The sequence below is a fragment of the Syngnathoides biaculeatus genome, chromosome 12 (genome assembly GCF_019802595.1).
Source record: "Syngnathoides biaculeatus isolate LvHL_M chromosome 12, ASM1980259v1, whole genome shotgun sequence".
NCBI classification, from domain to species: domain Eukaryota; kingdom Metazoa; phylum Chordata; class Actinopteri; order Syngnathiformes; family Syngnathidae; genus Syngnathoides; species Syngnathoides biaculeatus.
Genome location: NC_084651.1, coordinates 15,170,515 through 15,186,565, shown reverse-complemented (window position 1 = coordinate 15,186,565; position 16,051 = coordinate 15,170,515). Strand labels below are relative to the sequence as shown.

The 16,051-nt window shown below is 40.3% G+C and overlaps 1 protein-coding gene across 11 annotated transcripts in view; it reads right to left on the bottom strand.

Moving 5' to 3' along the window:
- The window catches only part of LOC133509912 (neurexin-1a-like), a 211,969-nt gene that overhangs the window by 103,540 nt on the left and 92,378 nt on the right, over positions 1 to 16,051 (bottom strand). For 6 of the 11 annotated variants that reach the window (XM_061837396.1, XM_061837397.1, XM_061837394.1 and 3 more), the window contains 2 exons: positions 7,268 to 7,471; positions 5,656 to 5,682 (listed from right to left, as the gene is read on the bottom strand). In XM_061837396.1, coding sequence (XP_061693380.1) covers positions 5,656 to 5,682; positions 7,268 to 7,471 — 231 coding nt within the window. The remainder of the gene's footprint in view (positions 1 to 5,655; positions 5,683 to 7,267; positions 7,472 to 16,051) is intronic. The other 5 variants (XM_061837400.1, XM_061837402.1, XM_061837401.1 and 2 more) reach the window with 1 other exon arrangement.

Genomic DNA, 16,051 nt, shown 5'->3' with positions numbered 1-16,051 from the left:
TGGGCATCACCTTGCATTCTTAATTCAGTGTCTCTTAAATTTGACATATTAAATAATTTATTCAAGGGATATTGATATAATAAGAGTAATGTTGAAAAGACCTTTTTTACTATGTTGTAAAATGCGAGATGTAAAATAAAACTTATGTTCCTGTCACCCAATCCAGTCAATTAAATACAAGGAAATACAGAGTGTGGTTCCATTTTTGCAAAGGACTGTCACAAGTAAGAATGATCATTTTGGAAACACAGCACGGAGCATCTGATACTTGTTGCAAGCTAATTAAATATGAACATTGTGCAACCATGGTGTGCTTTGATGTTCAGTGATAATTTAACTGACACAAATTAAAATAACGCTGCAGTCCTCATGATTCATGCCTTCAGACAATCCCGAGAATATTGCACTAACCATGTAACTGCTATCAGGCAGGCAGTAAGTGAGAGGTTACATAGATTTAAGGTGGCAAACACCTCAAGCATGATGTAATTTAAAAATGTGATAAATTAGAGCAACACTAACAAAGTGCAAGGAAATTAAAAACCCTGCAAGAATCCTTCATGCAGTTACCATTCACAAATAACACAAAGCCTGAATTGGTCTGACAAGAGAAACACGCAACCTATGTAAAGATCTCGGAATTTTTATAGATGGCGCTCCAGCGTGCTCCTGCTGTGCCCACACAAGCAAACACGAGGATGACAATATCCCATTGTGACAGAATTAAATCTCTCGTCTCGGCCCACTGTGAGGCTTATTTTAGATAGGTGCCAGGTTCATTCTCTTCAACTCCTCTATGGCTATTTATTCTCTCTTCTTCAGCAAGTTTTAAACCCCTGATGCAATGCGTATGCAAATGTGCAGATGCCAAAGTTCTGGGACACGTTCAATCTTAGAGGCCCAGTTCTGCTTTGTAAGCACTAAACACAGGGGTAGGATTGAAACTGGAGCAGGATTAAGGGCCAGAGATATGAAATAATGGAATAGAGTAGGGCTTGAAAGTGTACTTGATCTTTATCTTCAAATATTTCCGCCCTTTTTGCTCTCCAGGGGGAGAAAAAAGGAAAGCGGGCAAAGAACCCATTTACATTACACCACATTCCCTCACTGCCTCTGCTGCCTTACTGTGAGGTTGCAGGACTAACATTATAGGCCGATGTGCATGCAGCTTCAAGCCACCAAGAATCCTCACTTTTTGTGATCTATCTGCAGTGATGGACCCGCAGAGAATGCGTTCTCAAAAGGAACAGCAGAGAGGTATGGCACAAGGACAGCAAGAGAACACGTGATTATCCAGTCAATCAGCTCGGGTCGGCAGAATGACAAGCCAGACGCTGGTGCTGCCTGGCCCAACACCATGACTCACCCAGGTGGAGGAAAGAGGCTGACCAATCAGCAACTGCTGGATTACTGTCAAAAGCACACATCAAAGCCTGTGTTGGTGGCAAGAGAAGCTTAGTGGGCAACACCAGCTAACCCACTTGTCTGATGACTGCTGAAATGTAATGTAAAATTATTTTGTCACATAAAGGTCACAAAACAAGGGCAATCACTCCAGTGAATTCTCTTGAATTTTTAAGCAATCGAAAGGAAAAAAAAAGTTTGTTACACCAACACATCGTTGGAAAATGGGTCATGAAATGTTAGTCAATATAATGTATGCCACCATAAGGGGCCTTTGCAACTTACTCATTTCACCGCAAAAAGTAGAAATTTTCCATTGAGTTTCATTTAAATTTCATTAGGTATCTTTAATGGCTGTAAGAAAAGTAGATTAGCCGGGGTACAAGATTTCTTTATTTATTTTTATTTTTTGAAGAAGAAGAAGAAACTGGAAGCAGACAATGTAAATGCAAACAGCAAATGAGATCCTGTAGATGAGTATGCTGAGAGGGTGGATAATGACAGGGTGGAAATTTTTGACCAATCTTAGCATTTAATGAGCATCTGGTGCACCTTAAGATCGCAACATGATTCAGTGAGCGAGCTCACTAAGTACTGTATCACAAATACAGGGCTCAAAGTTAACTTACCCATGCCCTATCTGCAGTATGTAAGGTTTATTTTTGCAGTGATATGGAGTGGACCTATTTTATTACTTACATTTTGGGACTAATGGAATGTAATTGCAGAGGTGCCGATACAGTATGTTTAAACGGAAGTTAGAATCCTCCCCTGCGTTATGTTCATTCACTCGTTATTTTCGACTCTCCAATATACCACTAAAGAGTGATGTTGTTACCGTATGCTTAAACAATTCTGCAGAGGAGAGGGAGCGGCAGCGGCGGCAACGCACGGAGAGCCAACTCACGGGGCTCCCCAGCGGCAGTTGTTGCGAGCTAGGATGCAGGCTTCATGAATCGGAGGACCAAGCAACCGATCCCGGCCTGTGGAGCTGCGCTACAACAAGGCGCCTCTATCTTGCCAAGTTGATGATGAAGCGATACTCTAACAGGCATAGCTGGTCGTAGAAGTTGCAACGCGAACACACTCCTCTGCACGCTCATGTGGGGCAGTCAGTCAATCAGTTTATATATTTAAACTTAAATAGGTGGTCTAATGAGTTACAACTCCAACCGGGTACATTTACACTCAAATGGGGAAAGTGAAGCGCTCACCTGCCAATAAAAGGCCACGACGATATCGAGGCACTTATAATTTTGCACTGATGTGAATATTATGGCAGTCCGATATCTGTTTTGCTTGTATGTTTTGCTAGCTTGCGGACTATTTTTGACTTTCAACGGGCAATAGGTAGACTTCGATCCCTGAAATATATACAAAAAACATTCTGCATTGTTTTTATATGAACTTAGATCTTGCTGTGACAGAGTGAACATGTTCAGGTGGGCAACATGCAGCTACACTTATAATATGAGGAAATTATGAAAAATAAATGTGAATATATTTTCTGCAACTATCTACTATTTTTAGCCACCACTTACAGAAAACAACATGCTTTGCTCCATGATCTTTATGAAAACAAAATATCTAGTCATTTTATCAAGTAACTTGTTGTAGACAATAAAATACTACTACCACTGTAGTTAGAAGATGCGTGTGGAAGCCGAAAAAATCTTCAAGAAGGCAAAAAAATGAAGCCAACACTTTTGAGGAGTCTTAATCAATAATTTACTAGTATGTCTGCAAATGTTTGCTCTCTTACTGTGTAATAGGACCTCAGCTTCAGTTTTCTGCTACATTTTCATAATGTTTTAATATTTTCTGATGTGTACTCCAAACACAATTCATCGTGGCATAGAGCCATGTGTTACAGAGATATGCCATCAGGTCAACATTGAAAACATTTCATTCTGGTTTTAAAAAGAAAAACTAATTTCCTTTATCCCTGTAATGTTGGAGGAAGGCGAAACCAAGAGTCCATGAGTAGCCAGATAACTGAAGAGTATGTGTTTTACTTTTATCTGGCTTGGTACACGTTATGAGTATTTAAGTCAAAGTGGCAATGTTTTCTCGAGACAGTTCCGGGTAGCCCCAAGGAGCCTCGGTCACTAATTGACAGTGATGTGTTCTTTGAGTTGCTGCTGGAATTTTTCAACTACCAAGCTAACCAGAACCACAGCGCCTGACAATGCACATTAATTAACACGAGGAGGAAAGAAGAGGATGGAAATAACAGGGACAATAATAATCCTAGAGGAAATGATGAATTCAACACGGACTGAACGTGGTTATTTCCCCAACTTCTTTTCGCATGTCCTGATACCCAAACTCTTCAATTTGTGTATGCCTAATGCCTTTATTTATTTAAACATTTAAACATTGTTTCCCCTGGAATAGACATAATGGATGATACTTCAGTCTTTTCTTTTACTGTGATGTGAACTACAAAGCTATACAATCCTTGGCATACACTGTCTTATTTAAAACTACTGCTATCCTTTGCAACACTTCATTATTCAATCCCCGCCCCCAAATGTATTTTTGTCATTGTGTTTTTAAAAAAATACAAAGACCAAATATCAACATAAAGGAATTACCAGGGTTTTCTGTCTACACATATTATACCTTCTCAGTATCATCATAAACCAAGAATGACCTTTTTAAAGTGTTGAAATGGGGAACTAGAGCTGTGAGCTTTTCATTTGCATACACAAACAAGGGATGCATCCAGGAGGCATGAACAATGCTATTCAACATTTAGAAAGGTGTTAAGAGTGGCTGCCTCTCAGAGGCATGTCTCGAGGTCACTCCACGTGATACAAAATGGTGGCGTTGGCTGTGTAAGGCCTCACTACTCATCATGACCTTCGGAATACAGAACACTGATTTACAGCATATTAATCCCTGCATAGTATTTGCGGGGACTGCCTCTATCCATCCATCCGTCCATTTTCCAAGCCGCTTAGCCTCACAAGGGGCGCGGGAGTGCTGGAGCCTTACCAAGCTATCTTTGGCCAAGAGGCGGGGCACACTCTGAAATGGTTGCCAGCCAATCGCAGGGCACATAGAAACAAACAACCATTCTCACTCACAATCACACCTATGGGAAATTTAGAGTCTTCAATTCATGCATCTTTCTGGGATGTGGGAGGAAACCGCAGAGAACATGCAACAGGCACGCAGAGAACATGCAAAATCCACAGAAGCGAGGCGAGGATTTGAACCGCAGTCCTCAGAACCATGAGGCAGATGCTCTAACCAGTTGCCCACATCACAAGAATATCCATCTATTCATTTTTTGAGCTGCTTATCCTCACAGGGGTTGCGGGAGTCCTGGAGCCTATCCCAGCCACCTTCAGGTGAAAGGCAGATTACACCCTGAACTGGTCGGCAGTCAAAAGCAGGGCACATAGAGACACCAACACTGAAGCCATGCTGCCTGTTCCAAAGTCATGCAAAGTGTACCACTAAACCATCAGTAACTGGGCCTGTTTTTGTGAAAGATATTTTATTTCATTCATTAGTATCTATGATATGTATAGCTGTTGGAATTATTAAATAGGAAGAGAGGTCATGTATTATGGCTCCAAAGATGTCATAATTTCATCATCACAGTTCCTGAATAATAAATGTCAGTGATATTTACCTCCTAAATATTGCAGTGTTACCTCTTTGTTGGAACACACACACACATACGCGCATGCACGCACACACACACAAAAACACACACACATACGCAATGATCTATTCTTTCCACTTCTCTCTTCAAATATTTCTTTCTGCTCTGTGGAGGAAGTTAATGAGAATAATAAAACCACACTCTGTATTTCCTGTATATGTGCCGTGAATGACCTCATCAATTTACATCCAGCTAGGCATGCTGGCGTCAAAGCAAAAGAGAAAAAATGTGACAAGGACGTCATGCATGTAGAGTACCAGTGAAATTACTTTTTCAAAAAATATAGAATTAAAAATATCAAGAGAAACATAGTCAGTTAGAAACATAGTTCATGGTTCTAATTGATTACAACCTCCCCTTTTCACATCTTATGAACCTTTAGTTCTAATAATAATTACAATGCAAGATGCAAGTCAGATACAGTTTACGGGGGATTCTGAATGTCATTTATAATGGCTGCAGAAAAGAACTAGAATGTCTTTTATCAAACAAGTCGGCTCGGAATCTCGTGGCGGGCTACGTGAATGCCCAGAGAAAAGTAATAGAAGAGATGAATGTGAGCAGTAACTTACTGGAGGTACAGTTTATCCTGATACAATCTAGATGGGGAAGAATAGATGAGAGATAAATTCATCTTTCAACATTGCAGCTGCAGACATCAGAAAAGCATACATTCCACCTCTCTGGGGACAGACACACGGACGCTGACCGTCCTCTGATGCTCTCACTCGTGGCCTCCTGCTGCAACACGACTGCTAAAGTGCTTCAGACGTCCAGAGATGCGAGCACAACATGGTTTTTGGGAATATCCAAAATAGATCACTGTATATTAATGGCCATTCATTCTAAAGATGTCTTCCTTACATATTCCAGGTGGATTATTTACATTTATGTATTTTTGAGAGCATGAGATTTTGGTCAGAGTCAGACAGGGCCAGCTAGGAAGCTATCTTTATCATTTTGCAAACAAAGCATGATTATGTGACACAATGGTTGAAGATCAAGTGTACAGTACCTCTATACTGTAATAGAGAAATTGTGATGCTTATGAAAACAATGATATCGACTTAAAGCGAGTCTGATGTATGGTATCAACTTATTACAGTACATTACAATTATTCACAGCTTTCTACCATGATTTAATGGAGAGTAGGAGCTCATTTCTATGACAGTGACTGGAGTCAAAGGGTTGTGCAAGTGTACAGTGTAAATATGTTCTAAAGCTAAAAAAGACAAAAGTGTACAAAGACATTTTTTTTTGTAGTTCCTTTTCTAGCATGCCGGATTGTGGTCTTAATTCTACCACAGCAGCGCTAGTTGTCAACTTTCATGAGTGACTTACAGTAAGCCGCGGGCACACAGGCTTTATCTTACTTTTTCCTTTTTACCTCCCAGGTTGCTAAAGCTCAGCTCATGTTGTGCTCTGCGATAGGTGACCCAGTTCAAAACCCCCCTCCGTGCCTTCCTTTCTGGCCCTGCCTGTCGTATGTTGTCAACCGCAGCAGAAAAGTGGGGGCAAACAGCCAGAGACCAACACTTGCCTACCCTTACAAGGAATGCTCAGATTTTAGAGAGGGGCAAAAAAAAAAAAAAAAAAAAGTGAGCCTTCAATACTATATATATGCTGATTTTTTTTTTTTTTTTAATGTCTTATGAGGAGACAGTGACCAGTTGTTTTGTGTGAATTCCTTTTTTGGGGTGGAATTTTGTTTTCTGTTTCATATGTAAAACGTAATAATACTGTAGATGCCGATCATCAGTGTCTGCCTGTATCTTTTTATCTAGTTAGGCATCTATTTTGGAGATACATGTATCTGCAAATAAAAAATAAAGTGGCAAAAGCACCACAATGGGTCTCAGACAAATACACATATGCGGAATAAGTTAAGGGAATGAGTAGCGAGCATTTCTTTGCTGGGAAAGGCAACTGCGATCTCAAGTGGCAGTAACCAGAGAGCCGCAGACTTTTGCCATTGAAAGCTTTACACTATCTCCTTCTATTCAAGAATGTGAACACAATAATAATAATAATAAGAATGGTTTGTGTGTGTGTGTGTGTGTGTGTGTGTGAAGCACAATGCATGTGGTGGTGTGGTGGTGCATTTGAAAGAGTTGTTAGGCATAATTTAGCTCAATTTGATGCATGACTTTGCTGTTGCAGAGGAAACACGCTTGGTTCGCTACCTAAATTAACAGTCAGCCGGACGCGACCGCTCTCCAGCTCCAGACGCAGGGTGTCGGCCGAGTCCCGAGACGTGGTGGCGATTAGGATGCCATATGCTCGTTGAGATCGGAAGCGCATGGACACATCTTCAGCTTCTGTGTGCATCACCACTGGCAGCTGGACCTTCATAAACTTGCTGCCGTCGTAGCTGAGGACTGTTGCCTCTGCAGATAGATTGAAGAGAGGGGCAAATATTTGTGAGATCAGGGATACAGAATTCAACAGTATAGGATGTCAGACCAGTTCAGGGGGTTAGAATACAATCCCTTAGGTACAGTATATGTGTCCAATCAGAATCCTCTGATGTTATTCCATAATGCTTATGGAACCTAGAGCAGTCTTTTCCAACCTTGATTTTTTTCTTGAAGTCACAGCACATCACTAAACAAAAAAAAGGCACAAAAAGTATATACACTTCAATAACATAACATCCTCTCAATCAAGTCATGAATGTATTTATTGTGTGATATTTTAATGTGGGTGCATATAGTTCAACACAAAAATGATAGACACGACTCATTGTTTGAACAGTAACATGTTGATGCACAGGTTAAATGTACTTTATGTTTTCTAGTGGAAGAGTATTTAATTATTCTGAATTTCATTATATTTTGCTGGCATAAATGTATGAACAAAATTACAACATTTGTTAGAAAGACATTTTCCTACAAATGAAGTCTAATTGGAGAAGTTTTCTTGCCATATTTATGATCTCTCAGGGCACACTAATGTACCATTGCACCGTGGTTGGAAATCACTTCTCCTCAGAAGCTGTGATATATTAACCAGTCTTTTTGCCATTTATTTTCTGATAGTGAAATTTGTTCAAGAGATTTTACAGTTTCTATAAATAAAAACTGCAATTTCTAGTTTCATGCTTATGCTTGATCAAAAGTAATGCCAAGGAAATAACTTTGGTAGACTAGTATATAGCCCTGTAGAGATGAATATGATAATAAATAAACTAGGGAGATGTGAGACACGAATAATGATGTGTTCTTTTGCAAGCGCCAGTCAGCCGTAAGCGCATCGCCAGTATGCTTTAAAAGACATTTGTGATACACAGAAGAGAATAATAGATCCTTGTTGCTCAGGAATTAATTAGTTTCAAAAATGGTGTCCAAACAGATAATATATTTATAATGATGATGAAATTCAATTGTGGTGCACTGGCCTGACTTTGGTGCAGGCACTGTGGGTTCAGTTCGGATTCAGTGACAGTTCAGGGTGTAACCCACCTTTTACTCAAAGTCAGCTGGGATAGGCTCCAGCGTCCTGCAACCCTAACCAGGGTAAGTGGTGTTGAAAATAGATGCATGGATGATGATGATGAAACTATCATGTTTATGGGGTGGCTTCCATAGGTGAAAGCAGAGCATGATGGAGGATGGAAGCGCAGACAGTACCTCACATGCTATGATAGGTTCATATTCCTTGAACAAAGGAAATAACTCAAATTAATATAAAGTGACTGCAGTATTGTGTCCACGTTTTGTGCGTCACGATGACAAACCACATCGTGACATTGATGTAGGCAAGCCATATTAAGACCAACATGATCTGTGTTTGTCTGTTCCACTTGCATATTGAGGGTCTGCTCGCTGTGGCTACATTTACTCAAAGCATTAGGCAGCTGTCTGGAGAAATGCCAGGGAGATTGTTCAATGTTGGCAAAAGTTTCTAACAGCATTTCCGGGAATGTAACTAAACCACAAACCAATAACAAAGCCATTATTGCTCTTGGAGTGCTGAGACAGGCAGTTGGAAGGCAAGGGAGATGGAGAGTTTTGGTGTTGTAGGGTATCACTGTCCAACACAGCAGCTCATCACCACTTCCCAGTCACACAAAGTCACATGTCACATCCATCCCTTTCGGAGTGACTCAGTCACATTTCTCACCCAAATCCAATTTATCCACGCCCCTGCTGGGGTGCCCTGCAGATGACAGGGGTGTGCGACAACGAGTCGAACTGCTTCCAACCAGGCTGATGCAGCAGGGAGTTGCATTTGGAAACTTGTCGGAAAATGCTTAGAAATGCGGAGTTCAAAGTCCCTGTACCTGGAATGCTTATTCCCGGATCATCCAGTATTTGCAGTTGGTTTGCTGCTCTTTACATACAAGTTGACAGTATTTGCTCCATTGTCTTTTGTCTCATTCTCATTCTTTCTCTAGTTAATGCCATCTGTAAAATATAGGATCTATTGTTCATGTAACGCTGCTTAACAATGAATGAAATATTATGATCCCATATCAATTTTTTTTTATGATAGGGTTAAATAAATGCCTTTTCAGATGCCTGATCTTATCGAGATCACAATATTCTGTAGGAAGACAACAAATACGGTTATACAAGCAATGACTTTAACTGTCTTGTTTTCCCTATATTTTAACAGATGTGATTGCCAACAAAGTCCGCTGCGAGGCTGAAAACAGCCTGCGACCTTAATCATGAAATTGTTGTTTTTAGTCACTTCGACCATTACGTCACCTTTTGAGACATTCAAGAGGCATAGAGGACAAAAACGTATGTGTCGAGATGTTGAGAAAATGTGGGGGAATCGCAGCCTTGTCCAAAGTGAGCAGGACTCAAGAAATCTTTTCCTGAATGCAGATGTTTCCCGTATCCCTTCTATGAAAACAAATTGAGCAGAATGAGGCTGGCAATGTGCCCGACAGGAGACTGTCACAGGGCCGATAGAAGCCACCAAACTAAACCAAGCATTCATTTCCCCTCATGTAAAACACAAAACACTATTGTTGTGTGTGCTTTTCAGAGGAGTCAGCATGTGTTTGCATCCGTGTGATGTGACAAATTAGGCTTTGATACTAACAAGGGGAAGGAATAGCAGACACTACACCATTTCTTCCTTCCGTTCTCCCCTCAGGAGAAGAGGCTCTGCAAGGAAGGGGAGCTGTCAACTGCATGTCTCAGGATTGTGATGTGCATGCCAAGGTACTAGGGCACCAGGTCCAATCCAATTTATATTTAGGTGGGGGACAACTGCAAAAGGCTTTGGGAAAATATATGTTCAAGGTACAGGATAAATAGGAGGAAATGACAATAGGATGCTATAAATAATTTAAAGACACTGTCCTGTTTAGCATAGCATTCTTGGAACACACACACACACACACACACAATCCGATAAGTAGAGTCAAGTGACTGGATTCCTGCATATTGTCTCCAGAGCGAGTATAATATCCTGATAGTTGTTGGCACCAATTTGTTTCTACATGGCCACAGTGCAGCAACCTAGTTTGTGCACGGATTATTGGGTCTCTCTTTAAGAATTTGGAATTGTAATCTTGTGTGTCATCGGGATTTTACAAATGACAGTCACACTAGGAAGGAAAATCAGGTTTCACAGTCCTTATGGACTGTTAAAAGAGAATTATCCCTTATTTTAAAGATATAGAAATTAATCCCAAATCTCTAGACTTTGATGATACTATCACAGTCTCTTGGGAGCTATAATGAATTCCACCTGAAGGTAAAGCTTTTAAATTTGGACAAAGAACAATTTTGGACTAATGATGAATTAATGTGACAACATCTGTTCTCATTCATATTCACTGAAACCCCTTACACCTCAAAACCAATAATACCAATTGCCGTGTTTTCTAACCAAATAACCGTACATTGTAAGCGACTCAAAGGCACTGAGCCAACCAATCTCTAATTTGTGATTATATAGTAGTCAAGCATGGTGATGAATGATTAACGGTTATCTCATATATGCACCCACTTTTAAAATTTGCTTAAAGAGGACGAGAATCCTCCATGATGAGAACACGTTTGTTTTAGATAGCTCATGCTCATTTTTGACACATTAGGTTGTGTTAAAATAGTGTTGATAAGACACATATGGACTTTTTGGTAGGCATGCTAATGTTTGGAAATGATGGTTCATGTATACATGTAACAAACATATGCATCCATAGTTGGAGTTAATGGCACATTCCAGATGAGTAAATTCAAATCCTGTAGTAATTTACAATGTGTGACCTGCTGCCAAAGGCATCTGACAGCAAATTGCACGTGTATTTGTGTTCAACACACACAAGTACACTATATATTGATCAAAAATCTAAATTTAATGCAGGTAAATGCTGCACTCAGCAATCCGGAATGTCAAATCTCATTAGGGAATGTGTGCATGTCCTGCAACAAGCCATCTGGTAGACTGCCTTGGCCTTACACTAATATTTGGGCTAATGAGCAGCTGGATTAACAATGGAGGGGTAGACATTCGGGCTGCATGGGCAAAATTGCTTTGTCTGCTTAATTAAAATCTCTCAAAATAGGGCAAATAGCTTTATGCCTGACTCTAGAAGCACCACCCCCTTGTTCCGGCAGCTACGTTGTCGTCGTTGTCCTCCTCCACCATATGTAATTGCTGTAGTTTGCCACCGTGGGGTACACCATGCTCGAAAAGTGAGAGCTGGGCTAATTCTTTTGACAGCTCCTCTGCTTACTGGAGCCTGCTGTACTCGACCAGCATCATGGCAATCTGGAGCCATCAAAACAACTGGCAGCAGGCCAGGGCACTTCCTCCATACCACTGCTCCCACTCACTTGCACACTAATGCCAATGTCTGTGTAGACACAGCCAGAAAACATGAGACATGAGCATCCTGGCCAAAACACAGTAAGACACTTGAATGTGAGAAGAAAAGGAAAAACTGTGACAATGAACTCATGGCTGTGAGGACGCAACACTTTCTTTTCCATTTGCTCATATTTTCCATTGAAGTCAAGCCGATTCTGCCTTTTTTTAAATCCAAAGAACGCTCTTCGGATAAGTAATTATCTTCCTAGAGTGAAGTAAGAAAATGATCTGTATACAGTGCCCGCTCCACCCCCCACATGTGCTGTGCCCATATTCCTGTCGTCTTATTAGCCAGAACTGGAACACACGTGGGGGACTGGCAAAGCAAGAGCAGTCCTCAGCAGAGCAAAGCAAGGCTCAATGGGCATTCTCAAAAGAGATGTATTGCATAGGATGTTCACTTAAGAAATACTTTCACGAAATACATCACGTTTTACTGCTGTAATTAATTAATAATGTAATGGATGCAGTTGTTGTTGTCCATTTCTGTTTGGGTCCTTCTATGCCTTTTACCACTCCCTAGAATTTTTATGTGTGTGTGCCATTGTAATTACACAATATTTTGTCCCAACTACAGATCAGAAATATAAGTAACGTCACCCATTGGTTTGTAGATAATTCAGTGGATACCAGCGTTGGTTGCGGCTATAGACTCACTTGTTTGATTTCCACTGCAAATAAGTATGAGAATGGATAGGGAATGACTGCCCCTCTCCATTTTATTGTTTCTCAAAGTAGCCACAACATAAAACACTAAATAATTTTGCTTTACATATTGCATTTATTTCAAATGGAGAAAAAACTAAAGGAAATGCTGCAGCGGGCACATGAATGAGGACACAATGGAATCATCAATAGGAAATGAGTCTTATGCTCAAATAGCATTTACCACTCAGTCAGTACACCAAAGTTGTCATGTCACGCAGTCTATGGTAACAATGTGGAATATTTTCCGATGAGGAAACCTGAAGTGCATTGCACCATGATAACATTGTCACATGGTTCACTTCTTTTTGACATTTGCCTTAATTATGCATTTTCAAATTTTTGACGTAGCATTATTTTTGTTATTGTAACCATCGTGCTATTTGTTGTTATTAATAGGTACAAGAGAAACATAGAAATGGAAAGAAACATCACCCATGATAAAAAAAAATACTCGTATTTTCACTTTTCACTCGTATCGCAAGCTGTACATGTTTCAAAGTGTAATCAAAATATTCTGTTAGTCCACTTCAATTGCTCTGATATAAATAAAATAAGCTAAAACATATTCAATTACTCCTCTATGAGAAGAATATTAGCAACGAAAGTATTTGGCCCTCTCACACAGGGGACCATTGTTGTTTTGATCAAGCAGGTCAAACCCAGACTAATCTTCTGGTCAAAGGGCAACGAGCTGATGTAGGCAGAAAAGCACTGCCACAACTTTGCTGAGCTTTGCTCTCAGTAAAACTGAAACACACACACACACGCACACACACAAAGTATGTTAATATTTCAGAGACATGTATCAAAACTGTAGCTCCATAACACAAGCCACACTAAACTTATTCCCGGTCATAGCGTTTGTACTGCTTGACAAATGTTTTTAAATGCAATACTGCCTATAGAGATTTGCATAGTTAGCCAAGGCACAAAACCTTGAGACTTCACTCGCTTCTCCTATTTGTCTCCTGGGAACAGGCGAGTGATTTGATGAGTTAAAAGGTTAACAGAAGACAGCCAATTTGCAAGCTATTGTGCATGCTACTGTAGATATGACCACCAGTCAGCAGCGCATCAGACACCTGCCATTCAGCATCGCCATACACTCAACAATCTACACACCCTGGCCTTTTCTGTCTGCCTTCAAGTGGCATGGCTGTTTTTGCCCGTGTTATAAAATCAGGATTGTTGATTTCAAAACAGGAAACGCTACAAGGCTCCTCTCTAACAATGTTTTTTCACCTTACAGGCATACAATTTCAAATACTGTACGTAGCTACATGCAGTTGTACAGTTGTAAAGTTCAGCCAAACTTTAGCAATACTCATACTCAATGAGCATCACAAAGATTTACAGCTTTTTCTTTGTTATTTATTTTTTGTCGTTTTTCCGAATGCTACCATAAAAGGATACAAGTGATAACATTCATCCATCCATCCATCCATTGATTTTCTTAGCCGCTTATCCTCACAAGGGTCATGGGAGTGCTGGAGCCTACCCCACCTGTCAACGGGAAGGAGGTAGGTTACACCCTAAACTGATTGCCAGCCAATCGCAGGGCACATAGAGACAAACAGCCGCACACACAATCACACCGTAGGGCAATTGACCCCTCCGTACAGGGCACTTAACCACGCCTCCTGAATGACGTCACGCCACGTGCGCTCACGTAAGACAAACAGTAAAAATGGCAAATACAATACATTCTGAACTGAGAGAGACGCCATGCTTCTGATTTCATTCAATCATTCACACGTAGCAATGTTATGCTAGCGCAGAACGTCTCATTCATTTATACGAGACGTGTATTAAAAATCAAATTTAGGGCATATCTTCGTGCAAACACAGTCTGGTTAAGCTTCGGCCGCGAGCCAGCAAGAAAGTGACACGTTTGTGCAGTCCGATCATCGCTAAATATCGCTCAACAAAGAATAAGTGTGGCAATCGTTCACACGTAGCAATGTTATGCTAGCGCAGAACGTCTCATTCATTTATACGAGACGTGTATTAAAAATCAAATTTAGGGCATATCTTCGTGCAAACACAGTCTGGTTAAGCTTCTGGCCGCGAGCCAGCAAGAAATCAATACGTTTGTGCAGTCCGATCATCGCTAAATATCGCTCGACAAAGAATAAGTGTGTCAATCGTTCACACGCAGCAGTGTTATGCTAGCTAAGAACTTCGAATTCATTTATACGAGACATCTATTGAAAATCAAATATAGGGCATACCTTCGTGCAAACATATGTGTTCCGCTTGATATTAGAAGGATTAAGTTGATGATGCGGTCTTCCACAAAGTTTGATCCATCGAAGGCATTTTTCGTACTGGGTCTTCGGTTTTGGAAAGGGTACGAATCGAACTCCACCAACTAGCCTTTCAGGATACCTGTCGTCACTATTACAAAGTCCGTGACTACACCTCTTAACCATATTTTTTGTTAAATAACCCAAATACGCGATAAAACGCTAACTAAACCTATACTGGACCATTCAATGTTGTCAGAGAAAATGGCGGGAGCAAAAACGGGCCTTGGTCTATGCAGATCTCTGGCCTCTGATTGGTCAGTGACGCGGATTGCGCAATATCCACGGAGGGGTCAATTGAGACTGTCCAATTAACGTTGCATGTTTTTGTGATGTGGGAGGAAACCGGAGTGCCCTTTCGCTTTCAAGGCATCTTAGCACATTAAAATATGACCTTGGCTTAAGTGTTTAATTCCTTCCATGGCCACACTTATAATTGTGATATTTCTTTTTTACAAAATCTTCAAAACTGTTAACAATTCATTTCTTTCTGCCAATTTAGGATGCTGTATTTACATTAATAAGGGGAAAAAAAGTACTTCAGTGATTTTACCAAATGCCTACTATAAAACAAAAAGTGAAATATTTCCGGGGGTCTTAGTAATTTCCATACCCACTGTACCACAGAACTGTGACATTGATACTTCTTACCTAAGTAGACTACATCTCTTTCTGTGAGCTTTACCTGAATGCACATCAGTCATTTTGGCTTCTCAACATTCACTTTCTTAGGAGCCATGGTTAGAAAGAAATATTTGTCAAAAGGGCTGCACAATAAAGGGAAAATGCAAGAACACAAAAGACACCTGCATGTTGCAAAGTATGTCACCACCATCAAGTGACCAAATGTCTTAAGCTAATCCTGTGAGTAAAACTTTTTCTTGGAAATCAAAAAAGAACAAAAAATATCAAATGTGCAATTGCTCGTAACTCAAAGTACCAAAGTCAAAGTACCACTCAAAATGAAATTATATATATGTATGTATATATATATATATTATATATATATATATATATATATATATATATATATACATCTCGAACAAAGCATATGTCGAGATGTTGAGATAATGTGGGGGAATCGCAGCCTTGTCCAAAGTGAGCGGAACTCAAGAAATC